The sequence below is a fragment of the Meles meles genome, chromosome 15, assembly GCF_922984935.1.
Source record: "Meles meles chromosome 15, mMelMel3.1 paternal haplotype, whole genome shotgun sequence".
NCBI classification, from domain to species: Eukaryota; Metazoa; Chordata; class Mammalia; order Carnivora; family Mustelidae; genus Meles; species Meles meles.
The window spans coordinates 26,017,208-26,032,704 of record NC_060080.1 but is presented as its reverse complement, the minus strand read 5'-3'; the positions used below and the strand labels follow the sequence as shown (position 1 = coordinate 26,032,704).

General features: G+C 34.1%; 1 protein-coding gene across 13 annotated transcripts in view; it reads right to left on the bottom strand.

Moving 5' to 3' along the window:
* The window catches only part of BIRC6 (baculoviral IAP repeat containing 6), a 235,501-nt gene that overhangs the window by 128,858 nt on the left and 91,146 nt on the right, over positions 1–15,497 (bottom strand). For 6 of the 13 annotated variants that reach the window (XR_006815144.1, XM_045979750.1, XM_045979749.1 and 3 more), the window contains 10 exons: positions 9,333–9,520; positions 8,216–8,539; positions 7,880–7,979; positions 5,564–5,778; positions 5,178–5,386; positions 4,379–4,725; positions 3,566–3,785; positions 2,935–3,068; positions 2,062–2,199; positions 216–343 (listed from right to left, as the gene is read on the bottom strand). Coding sequence is in view for 12 of the 13 variants with exons in the window: in XM_045979750.1 (XP_045835706.1) it covers positions 216–343; positions 2,062–2,199; positions 2,935–3,068; positions 3,566–3,785; positions 4,379–4,725; positions 5,178–5,386; positions 5,564–5,778; positions 7,880–7,979; positions 8,216–8,539; positions 9,333–9,520 (2,003 nt within the window). In the remaining variant the exon portion in view is untranslated. The remainder of the gene's footprint in view (positions 1–215; positions 344–2,061; positions 2,200–2,934; positions 3,069–3,565; positions 3,786–4,378; positions 4,726–5,177; positions 5,387–5,563; positions 5,779–7,879; positions 7,980–8,215; positions 8,540–9,332; positions 9,521–15,497) is intronic. The other 7 variants (XM_045979753.1, XM_045979755.1, XM_045979756.1 and 4 more) reach the window with 4 other exon arrangements.

Genomic DNA, 15,497 nt, shown 5'->3' with positions numbered 1-15,497 from the left:
AGAGGTAGACACTTCAAAGGACCTCACCAAAAATCTGTAAACTACAAATTGTTTCCATCTTACAAATAAAGAAGCTCAGTCTCAAATCTGTTAAACAATTTCCCTAAGTACCTCCTTAAACAGCATACTTAATATCTGATAACCACAAGTTTGTCTTATGCAACTTAAAGCAATGTTCTCAAACATTAAAATTTAAAAAGCATACTGAAAATTACCTGTTTATGATGAACTAGCTGCTTTCTGATTTTTCTGGAATATAATCTATCAAGGCTACTGCTGCCTTTGGAAGACCTATTTATGCTCTGAGTGTGTAGATTATTGTTAATAAAACTCCACTGGTTACCTGAAAGAGCAAGACAAAGTTTTATTAGTAATTCTATTAAATGTGATTTTAAAGTACTTTCTATACCCAGAAAACACAAATTTATAAATGTGTCAATCATGACAAAGCGGTTTTAAAGAAAATTAACCATTATTAGGAAATTGCTAGTAAGATCTGACCCTAGAAAGCTACTCTAGACCCTAAATGACTCAAAGTTCAGAGTTTTCTGTCTCCAATATTTCCTTTAAGATAACAGCTATTTTCCTCCACAGTTGTTTAAGATTAATTTTTAACAACACACCTCTGATGTAACTCAATTCAAAAACAACAAATGGCTCACTATCGCCTATTTCAAACCCAAGCTTTTGTATAAGGACCCAAAAAGAGGATATTCAATAATTTGACTTAATGAATGCAAAAATAAGTTAAAAGATCATGCTATGTAGCTCTACATTTTCTCATTTTTAAAAATGTGTCGAGGGGGCTCAGTGGGTTAAAGCCTCTGCCTTCGGCTCAGGTCATGATCCCAGGATCTGGGATGGAGTCCTGCATGGACTCTCTGCTCAGCGGGGAGCCTGCTTCCTCCTCTCTCTCTCTGCCTCTGCCTACTTGTGATCTCTGTCAAATAAATAAATAAAATCTTTAAAAAAAATAAAAATAAAAATGTGTCCAGACTATTACTTCAAGTATTATTCTTCTGCTCAACATCACACTTGACCCATCTCTAATTACTTGTTCATGCCTGCTTAACCTAAGGACATCTTCTCCTATTCTCTACTATCCATTTGTTAAATCAGTACAAATTTTTCAAAACCTATAAAAATGTCTTCCACCAATGCATTTCCAAAGTATCTGAATGATATAAATAAAAACTAAGATCTCTGATACTGTAATATTCCAACTTCATGTGGTAGTTATACATAACTGTATAGATACCTCTATATCCTATGAGTAAACTGGCCCATAGACTCTAAATATTTAAGACATATTCCCTGTACATGAAAAAAATTCCCCACCCTTTCCCAAACGTAATGTGCACCAAAATCAACGGATTCATCGATCTGTAACACACCTTGAGGGACCTTTTTTTGACACTAGAAACCTGACAGTGTGTAAAATTCAAACTTATGGCACTGAATGACTGTATTTAGATATAAGATGTAGCTATTTCAAAATCTTTATGAAAATTGTTGTTAGCCTAGAAGCAGGGGAAGAAAATAATCTGTCTTGCAGTTGGATATCATTTAATTTGAAAATTTTTCTATGCCTCAAACTTCTATGAAGACTGAAACTCAAGAAAACAAACAAAAAAGAACACCAATCTGGGCACTTCTGTATCTAAGCATAAAAGCTCTTTATACTTAATTAGAACTCTACTTCTTCATATTGATAAACAGAATGACACACTATACTCAAAGAACATAAAGAACTCTTCACATATTTCTACACATAAATTCACTTACATGTATGCCATTAGAAAGTGTTTAAATGAGCATGAGGAAAATAACCTCATGAAAAACATGCTTGTATCTAGACACTAAAAGTCATGCTCAAATAAAGGGCTGGTCCATAAAGTCCTTCAAAAATAAATTTTATCCTTAAAACAGATTCCCAGTAAATTTAATTCATATTTCACATAAATTACATACAGCTGGAACCTCCAGGCCAAAAGCCAGTTCTGGAACAACCGCGTAGTCACTCAAAATCCCCACCAACAGATTATTATAAACTTCTGATACCTGTCAGAAACCTCTCCCTGTCTTTACCATTCAGAGGCTTTTTTGCAGCTGCTGCTTCATCTTCAACAGTGGCCACATAATCCAACAATCTGGACACCAGCATCACAACCCAACTGATCATGGGAATATCTAGTACTCCTATACACAGATGACAGTGGAAAAAATAATCAGGTGACTCTAAGAGTTCTAATGAAGTCTGAGAAGATAATTATGAGATAAAGCATTTTATAAATTAAAAATAAATATACCATATCATTACTAACATTAATATTTATTTATAATAAGCCTCAGAACTGGAACCTGTGGCCACACACTGAATCTAATGGAAGACAAATGTTTTATGTTATGAAAACAGATTATTGATTATAGGTTGAATCCAAGAGACAATAATTTATAAACTAGGAAACAGGTATAAGGTCCAATTCTCAGACTTCCGGGTAACTAAATAAAAAAAACTCTCAATTTCCTAATCATATATAAATTAAGTTCTAAAGTTTTTGTTCCAATAACAATTTTGTTGCTCGGATGAAATACATTATTGAATGACGAGAAAAGCAACCATACCTAAAATTGAGACTTAATGAAGAGTCCGATTTTAGTTATGACAATACAGAAAAAACATGTTATAATAGTTCCCAGGTTCAAAATTCAAATAATGAAAAATAGATTTATAAAGCAATAGCCATATAGTAATCAATCATATGAAAGTCTACATTCTAAATTCTAAAAAGTCTACAGCATGAAAGTATTAGAAAAGTGTACAGCGGTGACTATTAAAAAAAGTACTTCACAACTAGACATTTTATAAAAGCAGTATTCATAGGAATATAGGAATCTTATGTTTTTACTAAAGACAATCACTTTAAGTAATACCTTCTGTTCTCCTATGCATGGGTAACTGTGGCTGAAGAGGTGACAACAAATTATCCAGCAGATTAAGTAAGCTTTCTAATACTCCACTATTACTAAGTGATCTCTGACCAATGCAGGAAAGTAACATGAAGACCCTAAAAAAAGAGATAAAAATAAAATACCAGTATGAATCCATTTGCTCATTTAAAAAATAATTCACACTGAAATTTAACAGACAAATGATATAATATGTGGTTCTTAGCATGATTTATACCTGGAGCTACAATGTTAAAATTAACTCTTTTTAAACTCTTGGTTATATTTCATAACTATATCCATAGGAAATCCAGCAGAGAATTTTATCATAGTCTCAAAAGAATACACGTTAACACATAAAGTAACATAATCTATAAGGAAATACTTGTAAACACAGATCTATAAACTCCACAGATGCAGTCAGGAAACTAAAGAATGTAGTCTATTGTATCACCGTATAATCTTCTTCAATATGTGAGCTGTTGGGCATTCCCAAACCCTGGAAAGATGTGCTTCATTTAACCACTCAGGATCAATCTACATGCACAGAATTTCAAAATCTGAACCCTGTGAAAAGTAGAAATTACTAATAAAAACTTCATATTTTCTGACCTACCTATCTTGTGGAAAGATGAGAAGCTGCTCTGAATTGTACAATTCCTGAAGAACATTAGAAAGAAACTGACCCCACCATCTTTCACCACCACAGAGTTGAACAAGTAGAAGACCAGTATGCAACCGTATCTTTGGGGTTCCACTGATGCACAAGTGTTTAAAAAGCTCTTCACAGGCCTGGGCATGAAATGTGCTCTGCAAAACTGCAGGAACAGAGTGTCCTATTACAAAACAGAAAACAGTAAAATTTCCTATTTAAGCGTATGCTGTAATATCAGTATCAGCATACCTAAATACTCTTTTTTCTTACCAGCAATCAGTAACCAATTATAATTCTATTTACTTTGCTACTCATTCATTCTTTGTATGTAGAATTTTAATTGTTAAATGCTGTGAGAGGAGAAAAGATAGCATTTGAATCAACTATATTTCTTATGTGTGGAGTTGGGTGATTCAGGTAGTTGAGTGTGTATATGTGTGTGTGCATGTGTAATGACCAAAAATAGCTCTTGATTAGAAAATGACAGTATATTGTTAGCAATGTATTAAGTTTTCACCATAACCATATTTAATATTTTGCCAGACGAAATGTACCACATCCACAGTGAAGATTCGAGTTGAAAATCCATTTAAAACAAAAAAAGGGAGAAATATGGGAGAAAAAAGGAGTTAACCAACAAACGCATTTCATAAATGCTCACAGAAAGAATATCAAAATGAAAAATACTAGCAAATACTAACACAACAAAAAACAAGAAACAAAATCATATCAAACACATTTCCAGCATTTAAAGAACTGAAGCCAAATACAAACCATTGGAAGAGTGAAGAAGACTGAGCAAAGTGTCCAGTAAGTATCTGATGATGGTCCGCAACTGTTCTGTGGAAGAAGTCTGAATTAAATCTTTTGGATCTGATGTTTCACTTAGTGTCTTCCGACTTGCACCAAGAGCTACTTTGAGCCTCTGCACCGCATTATGAGCCAAATTCAGTTGAAGCTGTAGCTGAATACAGTCTTGATAGGCAGAAAAAACTCTACTGTCTTCTTCAACTGCCTTGTCTGGTTTTCGCAAAAAGTACTGTGCATTGTTGGCACTGTTAAGAGGAGGAAGATCGATACTTTGCAGAAGAGTTTCCAGTCGATGACAAGCTAAGTTATACCTGTGAATAAAAAATGTACAAAACAATTCCTGCAATGTTCCATTTTATATATATGTACAAATGCACACTAAAAATTAAGTCTCTAAAACATGTTAACAACCATTAAAAAGAACTATTCCTTTGTTAAGTACTAAATGAAGTCAATTATCTAATCCTAATATTTATGATTTATGTAATTTATCAAATATTGTAACATTCTAGCTTCCTACTTCCTTTTCTTTTTCTTTTTTAAAGTTTATTTATTTTTTAGTAATCTCTACACCCACTGTGGGGCTCAAAAGCACAGCTCGAATATCAAGAGTCACATACTCCTCTGACTAAGCCAGTCAGGTCCTCCAACCTTTTGTTCTTCTCTATACATCTATACAAAGGTATTTCTTGAAAAATATATATAAGACATACAAAATAAAGGGTTTCAGTAAGATTAAAGTATACTGCAATTTTCTAATAACCTGCACTGTATATCCTCCTGTAGAGCAACCATCATTGCTAAATGCTGGTCAATTTCTGGTTGGTTTGCAGATTCACCCTCTCCCCTTAAAGGATCATGCATTAACTTCAGTTCGCTTTCCCAGGGCAAGATATACGTATGACCATAGTAAAATCCTAGGGGGATTTTGGCTCTGGCATTTGTACTCCCATAACGTCCAATAACAGTGATCTGAAATTAAAGAGAAAAATGAAACATGAATATACATACACATCCATCTGCAAAAATAAAATTCGGGACAATGTATTTAAGAAGATAGTTATACTTTTTAATTTTATGTCTAAGTATCTCTCATAACTTGTTGGAAACATGGAAAGCATATCAATTCAATGTCTTGTAGTTCTTTACCTTCATAAATCTACACACAGGAGGTGGTATCAAATCATGCAGAATTAGTGAATGGGTGCTTATATCAGTTGCCACTACCAGTCTCCTCCCATCCACCTCTTCTCCTAATGTCCAAATGTCAATTGACAAGGAGGCCAAGTCTCCGCAAGTGGGAATCAAGACATCTGTCAACAGTATTGGTCTGCCAAAATCCAAGGTCACAAATCTCCTTGCTCCTATCAGAGAGAGATAGCAAGAGTTGACAAAAACTACCATTGTTGCAATTAACCAAAAGATACATTCACAAAAACAGTTGGGAACATGCATCTTAAAAAATGAAATCAACTCATTAAACTACAAACAGATGGGAAGGAAAGTAAATAAGCAGACCTCAAAAATTCTCTGAAACCTCAATCCATGCTAGTTAAGGCTTAAGGAAAAAGTATACAAGAGTAAGTTTGTTATTGTGACAGCAATCAACGGTACATACAAGCTTATTTAGAACTGTACAGATGAAAAACTTTATTATCAAAAACAGTATATGGATTAATTCTAAAAAGTATCTATGTAATCTTTTTTTTTTTTAATATTTATTTGACAGAGAGAAATCACAACTAGGCAGAGAGGCAGGCAGAGAGAGAGGAGGAAGCAGGCTCCCTGTGGAGCAGAGACCCTGATGCGGGGCTCGATCCCAGGACCCTGGGATCATGACCTGAGCCGAAGGCAGAGGCTTTAACCCACCGAGCCACCCAGGCGCCCCTCTATGTAATCTTTTTCAGTCATCTGGTCACTTCCTAAAAATTGCACTAATGATACCAAATTGTACTGCTTGATTTTACTGTTCTCAGGCCTCATTCATCTTCCTACAGGGTTAGATCTCACACTGCGGTTACGATGTAAAGTAAAAGTACAGGCAGAAATCACACAAAGTCACTACTACCACTCAAAAAAATCCCTCAGGAAGGTCCTCCAATAATGAGAGACACAGTTTATCCCAAGCAGTGTTTCTGCCCAGGTACCGACACATCACTGTCTCTTCAGCTACTTAGTACCAAGTGCAGTTGATGGCTTACTCGCGACGGCCACACTAAAGAGGCAGTAAGCCCTTCTGTGTAAGCACCCAAATCATACTCAGTGTGGCTGAGATGCTCACACTAACGAAAGACAAAAATGATCTGAGAGGAACAGAAAAAGAGCAGACTTGCATCTCTCATCTCATACACACTTCAGAATAAGCCTGATTAGTGAAACAGTAGACAGAATCATTAACTACAGAATTATTTTTCTTCTTCACCAGGTTGGGGTGAGGAGCACTTAATAAACTTAAGAGCTGCATTTTACAGTGAAGGGACCCAGCGAAACCATGCTAGAACCCATGCTATTTTCAATGGAGCTGGTTTCACAGAAAAAGGTAGTTACCAATACTTTCCTAAACAGAAAAACCATTAAATAACAAAGAACATAATTCTATAATCTATAGTCAATTCCACTGCTAAAAAGCAAACTGCAGTGTAAACTAACCACTCACATTCCATAACACTGCACACCAACTAGTCACATTCTAAATGTTAGACGCTAATGGTAACACCAGTGAAGGATTAGTTCAACAGGAAACACCATTAAGAATTTTTGTTTTAAAAAACTCTCTCTTCCAAAGAAACAGCCTGATGCAATAAAGCAAATCTGGTTCGACTATTCATACGATGAAAGGTGACACAGTATGCATTATATTCATATTACTCTCTGCTATAAAACACAGAAGGATTCTGTTGAATTCTGCCGCAACCCACGCCCAGACCTAACAGTTTGGTAGGATTATAAGGTTAAAATTGCCCATAGTTTACTAGGTAAACATGCTCTAATGGAAAGCACCTATTGTAGTCACAGGTACCTAGCACAAAATTAGGTAAAATTTGAATTATCAAGACCAGGAAGTATTATTATTGTTACTCAGTTATTAAAATCAGCAGTAATTCTGTTTGCTATTTTCTGGAAACAGTTTCAACATCAGAGTGCTGGTGTTAGGAATACTGAAGCGTAATTTCCACTGTCATGATAACTGAGCAGCTACAACACAAGTCGATACTTCTGTCCATCCCAGCTCAACAGGCAAGATTCACATACAGGTCAGATACAGGGTCTGGATAAAACTTAGCCACCCTACCCAGCAGCACTCCTACGTTCAACATAAGCCTTATGTAGTGCTTATTCTTGGTAAAACATGCTTACCTAGGAACAGATGGGATTTACTCACAAAAGAAAATCAAACTACAGAAAAGAAAATCAAAGGGCTGACAGAGTAGGCAAGAAAAATATTTTAAGAAAGGCAAATATTACCTGAATGCATTCGCTCTATAATAATGGACTGGTGGGGTGGAGGCTGAAGAAAATGTGAAGCATGAGAAATTGCAAGAGCTAGGCCAGAACCAAGTGGATTCTAGAAAAGAAAAAAGTGTAACTCTATATTGATATTACTCTTGCTCTATACAAACTAATAACTGTAATACCATATTAACAAGTCCCACTTCCTGATGTATATTCTATAATACTTTATAAAACAATCGAAGTCGATGTATCAAGTTGGTATAAGAAGTTTGGTTTCTCAGGTTAGCATATACATTAAAATATTTTTAAATGTCTAAGCGAACACCTATTAAAAATATAATAATTTACCATTCTGGACTTGTTGGAATTTTTGTTATGTGCAGCAAGACTGACTGTTGGGGGATCAATAACTGAGCCTGGGAAAAGCTGGGCAAGTTCGGCATTAATCACAACGGAAACTGCTTCATTGGGTGGGGTGAGTGGTGGAGTCATAAAAAGTGGTGTTGTTTTTGGAGTGGGTGGAATAACATCGGATGGGTGGATGAAGAAGCCAGGGGCCGCCGCTGGGTTGGAAGGCACAGAGTTGTGAACAGGACCTACTGCTGAGGCTGCCGACGCCGCGGCAGCTGCTGCAGCCGTCGTCTGATGTAACTTGGCTTCCAGCTTTGCTTTCTGTAAAAGAAGTAAAAGCACAGGATATAGACTGGTCTTGCCTGCACGAACTGTGGGGAGCAGTACACAGGAAAAGAGCACACAAAGATAAACATGGTCTGATTAACTAGATCTCAGTTAAATAAAAATGAAATTAAACTAAAAAATGGACTCAACATGAACTGAGTATTTCTTCACTGTTACCGACTTCATTAAATATCTGATATACAATTTCCTGTGCTTGGGGGAACAAGGGCTTCCACAAAGCAAAGGTGGAAAGGAAGAACAACAAATTAATGTAAATAAGGAAACAAAATTCTCCTCAAAGCAAAATATTAACAAGAGGAGGTAGATTCTCACGGTGGCTAACCAAATATAATGTCACCTACAATCACACAGATCACAATTAGACCACAATCAAATCTCCAAAGCATCTGCCATTATTACTAAATTTTAATCCATGTGAATTCAATTCATCTCTAAAATGTTTCAGGATCTCCAATCCATAAAAATCCTAACTGGTAACTATAATGTTTGACCAAGAGTGTTGAGACTGAATGGATTTTACTTAAGAGACTGCCCCCCAAAATACTAAGTATAGTCCCGCAGATGTTTATCAAATAAAATTTGGGTTTTTTTTTTTTTTTAATTTAGATATATCACAAAGACGTATTACCTCCATTTTTGTAGAAAATGATTAGCTCAGATCGGTCAACCTACTTTCCTTTACGAAAATAATGGTCATTTTTTACAGTACTTTTTCAGCTTTTGAAGTTTAGAGACAGCATGAACAAAGAGCCAAAGAGTCTCCAACCTGTTGCTGAAGCTTCAAAAGCTGCTGCTGTTTCTCTTGCAGCACCTGCAGCTGTTGCTCGGCTGATGCCATTGCATGAGAGAGAGACTGCAAAGCTACCTGGGCTGCTGAACTCAGGGCTGTCGAAGCTTCCCCAACTGTCCCCGATGACAGTCCACCTACTGCAGGAGTAACCCCGAAGGAACTCACTGGCATAAGACAAGGGGGGGAGAAAAGGGATGAGGAAAGGTTCACATAGAAACATATTCCAAGTATACTATTTTGACATTAAAACTCCAGTTTCATTTTAAAAGATAAGAATCTATAGAGTATCAATAGGGAAATCTTAATGGTAAAAGCATATTGATTGATCCTAACAGTATTCAAGGTTAGGGAATCTGGGGAACTACTTATAAATCAAAGAAAAATTGCTGAGCTTAAAAATATTTTCAGCATATAAAAAATTTCATTTAATATGGCCAAAATAAAAACACTAAAACAAGAATAATCAATTTGACCATAACAAATAAACTGAAATTTGCTTTACTAAGTTCTCCTATACCAATACCCTCTACTCCCTCCCCCAAAAAGGTCCAAAAAAACCTTCAATTTTAATAACATCATTTAAAAAATCTGATGATACCTTATTTCCTCATTTTAAAGCATAGCCTAGACAGAGTCTGCCCCCCGAGAATATGTAAAGCAATGTTTCCTACCAAATGTTCCCCTGAACTCTAATATGGAGAGAAATAAGCCCAATTTGACTTAGGTCAAATAATTCTTGCACATACTGCTTAGCCATGAACACTATCACCCTTAAAGACTATGAAATTCCTGTAAGTTGAATAATTTCTTTGACTTTCCTTTTCAATGTTACTTAAATATACATTATAAAAATCATTCTTGCTTTCCCCATTAAATATTTACCAATATTTGTGGAAAACATTTTAGAAAAACCTAAGATAAAAGTTTAATTTCACAACTTAATAAAACAGGTCACCATAAAATAAGAAGTAAAAGCCAAGTTTAATAACAGCATTAACATTTATATTCTAATAGGCTAGAAAGTTATATTGAGGAAGGATAACTGCTACAGTAGTAGCAAATGTTTAGTGTGCATTACCATGTGACCCTGTTTTAATTAATTACGTATTCAACCGATGAGCAACCCTAAGAAGCAGATACAAGAACTCTGTTTTTTAGTTACCTGTAGAGCTCATAGTGGTAGAACTAGAGCTGGAACTAAGGACCATTGGAACCAAAGCCAATGGGAGGGCAGGCACAGTGCTAAGCATGGAACTTACATCATCTCATCTCATCTTTGCAAGGGCACACAGGTAGTTACTAATGTTATCCCATTTTACAGGTAATGAATCTAAAGCTGAGGGAAATCATTTGTTCATAAATACCTGAAAAAGTAGGAGGGAAACAATACCCAGGTATCTGACAGTCTATGTTAACATCTAACAATGCTGTACTGTGCCACAATTCAAAAAATTATTTAAAAAATTAAGCTGTAATCAACAAGACAGCAATAAATGAAACTGTGCATAGCCTTACAATTAAAAGTGTCCTCAACTTACACACATCTACACACACACACACACTTATTATACAACACCCATACTATGACTCATGTAACTTTCAAGAATTCAACGACACAAGCATAGTCAAAAAGAGAGCAATCATAATTCACATAAGCTATGTGCCCCAAAATGAAATGCATCCGCTTCATCAAATGGTCCACCAAAAAAAACAGCTATTAATTCCAACTCTAGAGGGCTAATTATCAGACTTACTGAAGCAGTGATATTGTATTTGTACTTTTTGGGTCATTAAAGTACTTTTCAATATTAACCATGTGGAGTTTGGGCCTTCACTCACTTTAAAATCCAATGCTTGAATAATACTTATGGGAAAATGAATTAAGTCACCAAAACACATAAGAGACATAAACAATCCGAAAGAAGTAAGTCGGCCTACTACCACAAAATTTTAAAATCTTTTGCCAAGTCTGAATTTTCAACATCTTTTTCTATTTTTATCCTAGGAGCATCAAAAACCAGATATAAAAATAATGGAGATGAGAACAAAATAAAAATGACTTATGACCATCATTCCTATTCAGTATCATATAGGAAGTCCTAGAAAGCAAAAAAAGAGCAAGAAAAAGAACTAACTGATATGATTAGGAAAACAGTAAAGTAAAACTCTTAACAGATGTCATGACTGTGTCTATAAAAAGTCCTTAAGAATCTACAAGCTATGAGAATGAGTAAACTAATACAGCAGATGAGATAATCACCACATGAGATTCATATACACAAATCAACTGTATTTCTATACATCAGCAACCAAAAAAATGGAAATGAAATTAAGAAAAGTATCACTGATAGTAGCATTAAAAAAATCAAATAGGGATTAATCTTAAAAAGATGTGCAAAACATCAACACTGAAAACTAAAAAACATCTCCCAGGCTAACTGAAGACCTAAGTATACTAAATATACTTGTTAATGTTAATTAAGTTAATGAAGTAAATGTTAATGTTAATGAAGTAAAAGGCTAAATACTAAGATGCCAATTTTCCTGAATGGTTTATATTCAAATTCTTAAGAAAAAATGCTTTTTGGTGTATAAATTGTCAAGTTGATTCTAAAATTTAAACGGAAATACAGAAATCTAATGTATAGCATCCTGATGGTAACTATAATGTTGTATTATATACCTGAAAGTTGGTAAGAGTAGTCTTAAATATTCTCGCCACAGGAAAAGAACTCGTAATTACATGACAGAACAGAGGTATTAGCTAATGCTATGATGGTAATCATTTTATAATATATAAATGTACCAAACCAATACACTGTATACCTTAAACTTGCTCAGTATTATGTGAATTATATCTCAATAAAGCTGGGGGGAAATGGACATAAAAAAGACACAGAAGCTTTAAGAAAAACTACAAGAAAAATGGTGGGTTCCACTTATAAGTATATACTCAAGAACTGAAAACACGAAAATGAACACAAATTTGCTGCATGGCAGTATTTTGCTTAACAGATAAAAAGAATTAACAACCCAAATGCCTGTTAACTAAGCAGATAAACAAAAGGGGGCATGTAGAAGTTGTTTTCAAAGTGGTATGTCCATACAGTGGAATACTATCTAGTCATAAAAAGGAATGATGTACTGGTACATGCTAAATGGATGAAACATGAAAACCTTGTAATATTTTTAATCTGGTCTGATACTTTGTCTTTCAGTTGGAGTATTTATTTACATTTAATGTAATTACTGATGTAATTACTTGATACTTATGTATCTATATTTAAATCTGCTATGCTATTAATATATTAGATTTCTCCTTTTGCCAGGTAATGTTTTTCCCTTTCCTTATTTTTTGGGGGTGATTATATTTTTATTGGGCTACTTTTCTACCTTTTATTATTTTTAGCAGTTATCCCAGAGATCATAATATATACATACCTTTGATATTCAGAAGTACAACTTTTTGTACCATACAAAAACCAGTTGCACCATACAGTGCAAATATCTAGAACATTTGTCACCTTCCTGATTTATATGGTGTTGTGTTTATATACCTTAATTTTTGGTATATATATAATATATATATATATTATATATATAATAAGGTATATAATTTATATACCTTATTTATTTGATTTTATTCCCAAATAATTATCATAGTTTCTTATATTTGGTATTCATTTGGATTTATCTCATAATTCCATTTCATTCCTCTCTTTTCCTATCTTTGCTTTTGAACTGGGGGAAAAAAAAAAAAGCAACTTCCAGCTGCTTGTGAAAGAGTAAGTTCAAGGTAAAAGAAGGAAAAATGTGTATCATACAAATAGTGGCCAAAAGAAAGATGACGGAAAGTATATAAATATCAAACATGGTAATTTTAGGAAAAATAGCTAGCAGAGAAAAAGAGGTAATTCCTAATGATGAAAGATTAAATTCACAAGAAAGATAACAAGCATTCTAAACTTGTATGGTAGTTTCAGAATAGAGACTGATGAAACTCAAATAGCCACTTCCATGGGTGCAGAGCAAGAATTTAACATATTGATCTTATGAACTAAAAGAAACCAAGGAGTTAATAAAGACAGAATCTGAGGAGCACAATTAGCAAATATGCCCAAACGGATAGAGGACACTTCACCAACAAGTGCAGAGTAAACAATTATTGTCATGTATTCCTGGAATACTTGAAAATAAAAACTGATCCTCTGCGATTCCTAACGTAGTATACAAGACTGACAGAGTAATTTCTGACCCTATAGCAATTTAAGTAAAAATCAATAACAAGATAACTAGAAAATCCTCAAACATTTGAAAATTTAAAAGTGCATTTGTTTAATGTTACTTCCTAAAGTTGAATATATGGAAAACCTATGAACAGCACGTCAACTTCTACATTCATATCCAAGAAAACAGTATATCCAGTAGCACTAAAAGCATCACAATGGAACAACCCAAATATCAATCAATAGTATGCTAATCAACAGTAGACACACAAATTTTGCTTTATTCAGACAACAGAATCTTAAATAGCAATGGAAAAGAACCAAGTAACTGCACGCACTGATACAAATGAATTTAACAATCATAACGTTGAACAGAAGGCAGATCAAAAAATACATAAAAGCAGTTTTATATTATAAAGGCTATATTCAACCAGAGATCAGACATGTATAATTAAGTGATTATACAATGAAACAAACAAAAACCAAGCAATGACTACTCTAAAAGTGAGGACAATGTTTATCTTTTAGAGAGCAAGAGAAAAATAAGTGGAAGGGGATATGAAGATACTTATTAGAGTGCTGGATGTATTATTTCTTGATTTGGTGGCCACATGGACAGCTTGTTTTGTCATAAATTGCCAGTTATATAATTGTTATCTGCATTTTTTCATAAGAGTATCGTATTTCACAATTAACATGTTTCAAAAAAAGTAATTAAGAAATTCAGAGACTACAGTCACCTTTTAGCACCCTATGACCACTAGTCAAGACTTTGCCCTAACACTTGATAAAAATCCTTCTCCTGGTGGTGGTTTCAGTGCAGGCAAAATACAGATAGGATTGCAGGTATAGGGACAATATCTTTGGAAAAGAAGGTGGTTCCATTGCTTGCTTTATAGGAGAGGAAAGGGAGTATGAAGGCATTCTTCTCTTTTTCAAAACTTCTCTTATATTTGTCATAAAATTTCATACCTTCTAAATGCATTACTTATTCAAACATATACATTTTAGACCCTTACTTTCAAAACAGTTCCAAGAAAGAGTGTGATTTATAACAAAAAAGTTCTCTGAAAGTTCAATTTCTTGTCATGCATCTTTCTATTCTAGTATACATGTATGTCTCTATAAAATGACTATAACAGTCCAAGAGAGCAAACACAAAATTTCATCCTTTTGGCATCCTTATTTAACAGAAAGATTAGATTTTATTTGAAAACTCTCATCTAAATTACACAAGCCAAAGATTTCACTTAGTGGTTACTTCCATAATTAGAAGATATAAGGTGATTCTGAATAAGAAGGCACTTGAAAAACTGATAATTTCCTTTTAAAACCCAGCTTAAGATTAAATTTTTTGTAGCTTCTCAAGCTAAATGTTTATACTTTCTGTTAAACTGTTGAAGATAACAAAAAGAAATCCACAAACACAAAACCACCAACGGCAGAATTCATTCAAGACACTATTCAAACTCTTCTGTGACTGTAAAATTAAGATAAAACCATATCCAGGGTTTTTAATTATAACAATTTCCATTATTTATGCCAAGACAGAATTATAAATATTGATCCTATGACATGAAGGAAAAAAAAAATCACAGAAAAGAAGGTATATAAAAAAACAAGAGTTCCCAATGATTCATTTAAAACACCAATACTATGACACATTCAGCATGTTGAAATATTACTTCATATATCTAAAGGTGCTTTAAAATATCTGGAAAAATAATATTCCCTCTACACTCTTCTCAACCTTCTCAAAGATATTATATATTATGAGCTTTAAATGCAAGAAGTAACATTATGATGCCAAAACTACATACACATAAGACTGGCCAATAGTTGAGGAGAGTTGAGGCTAGGTAAAGGAAATGTAGTCTGTTGTATTTTTCCTTTTCCTTTTGTTATATTAGATATT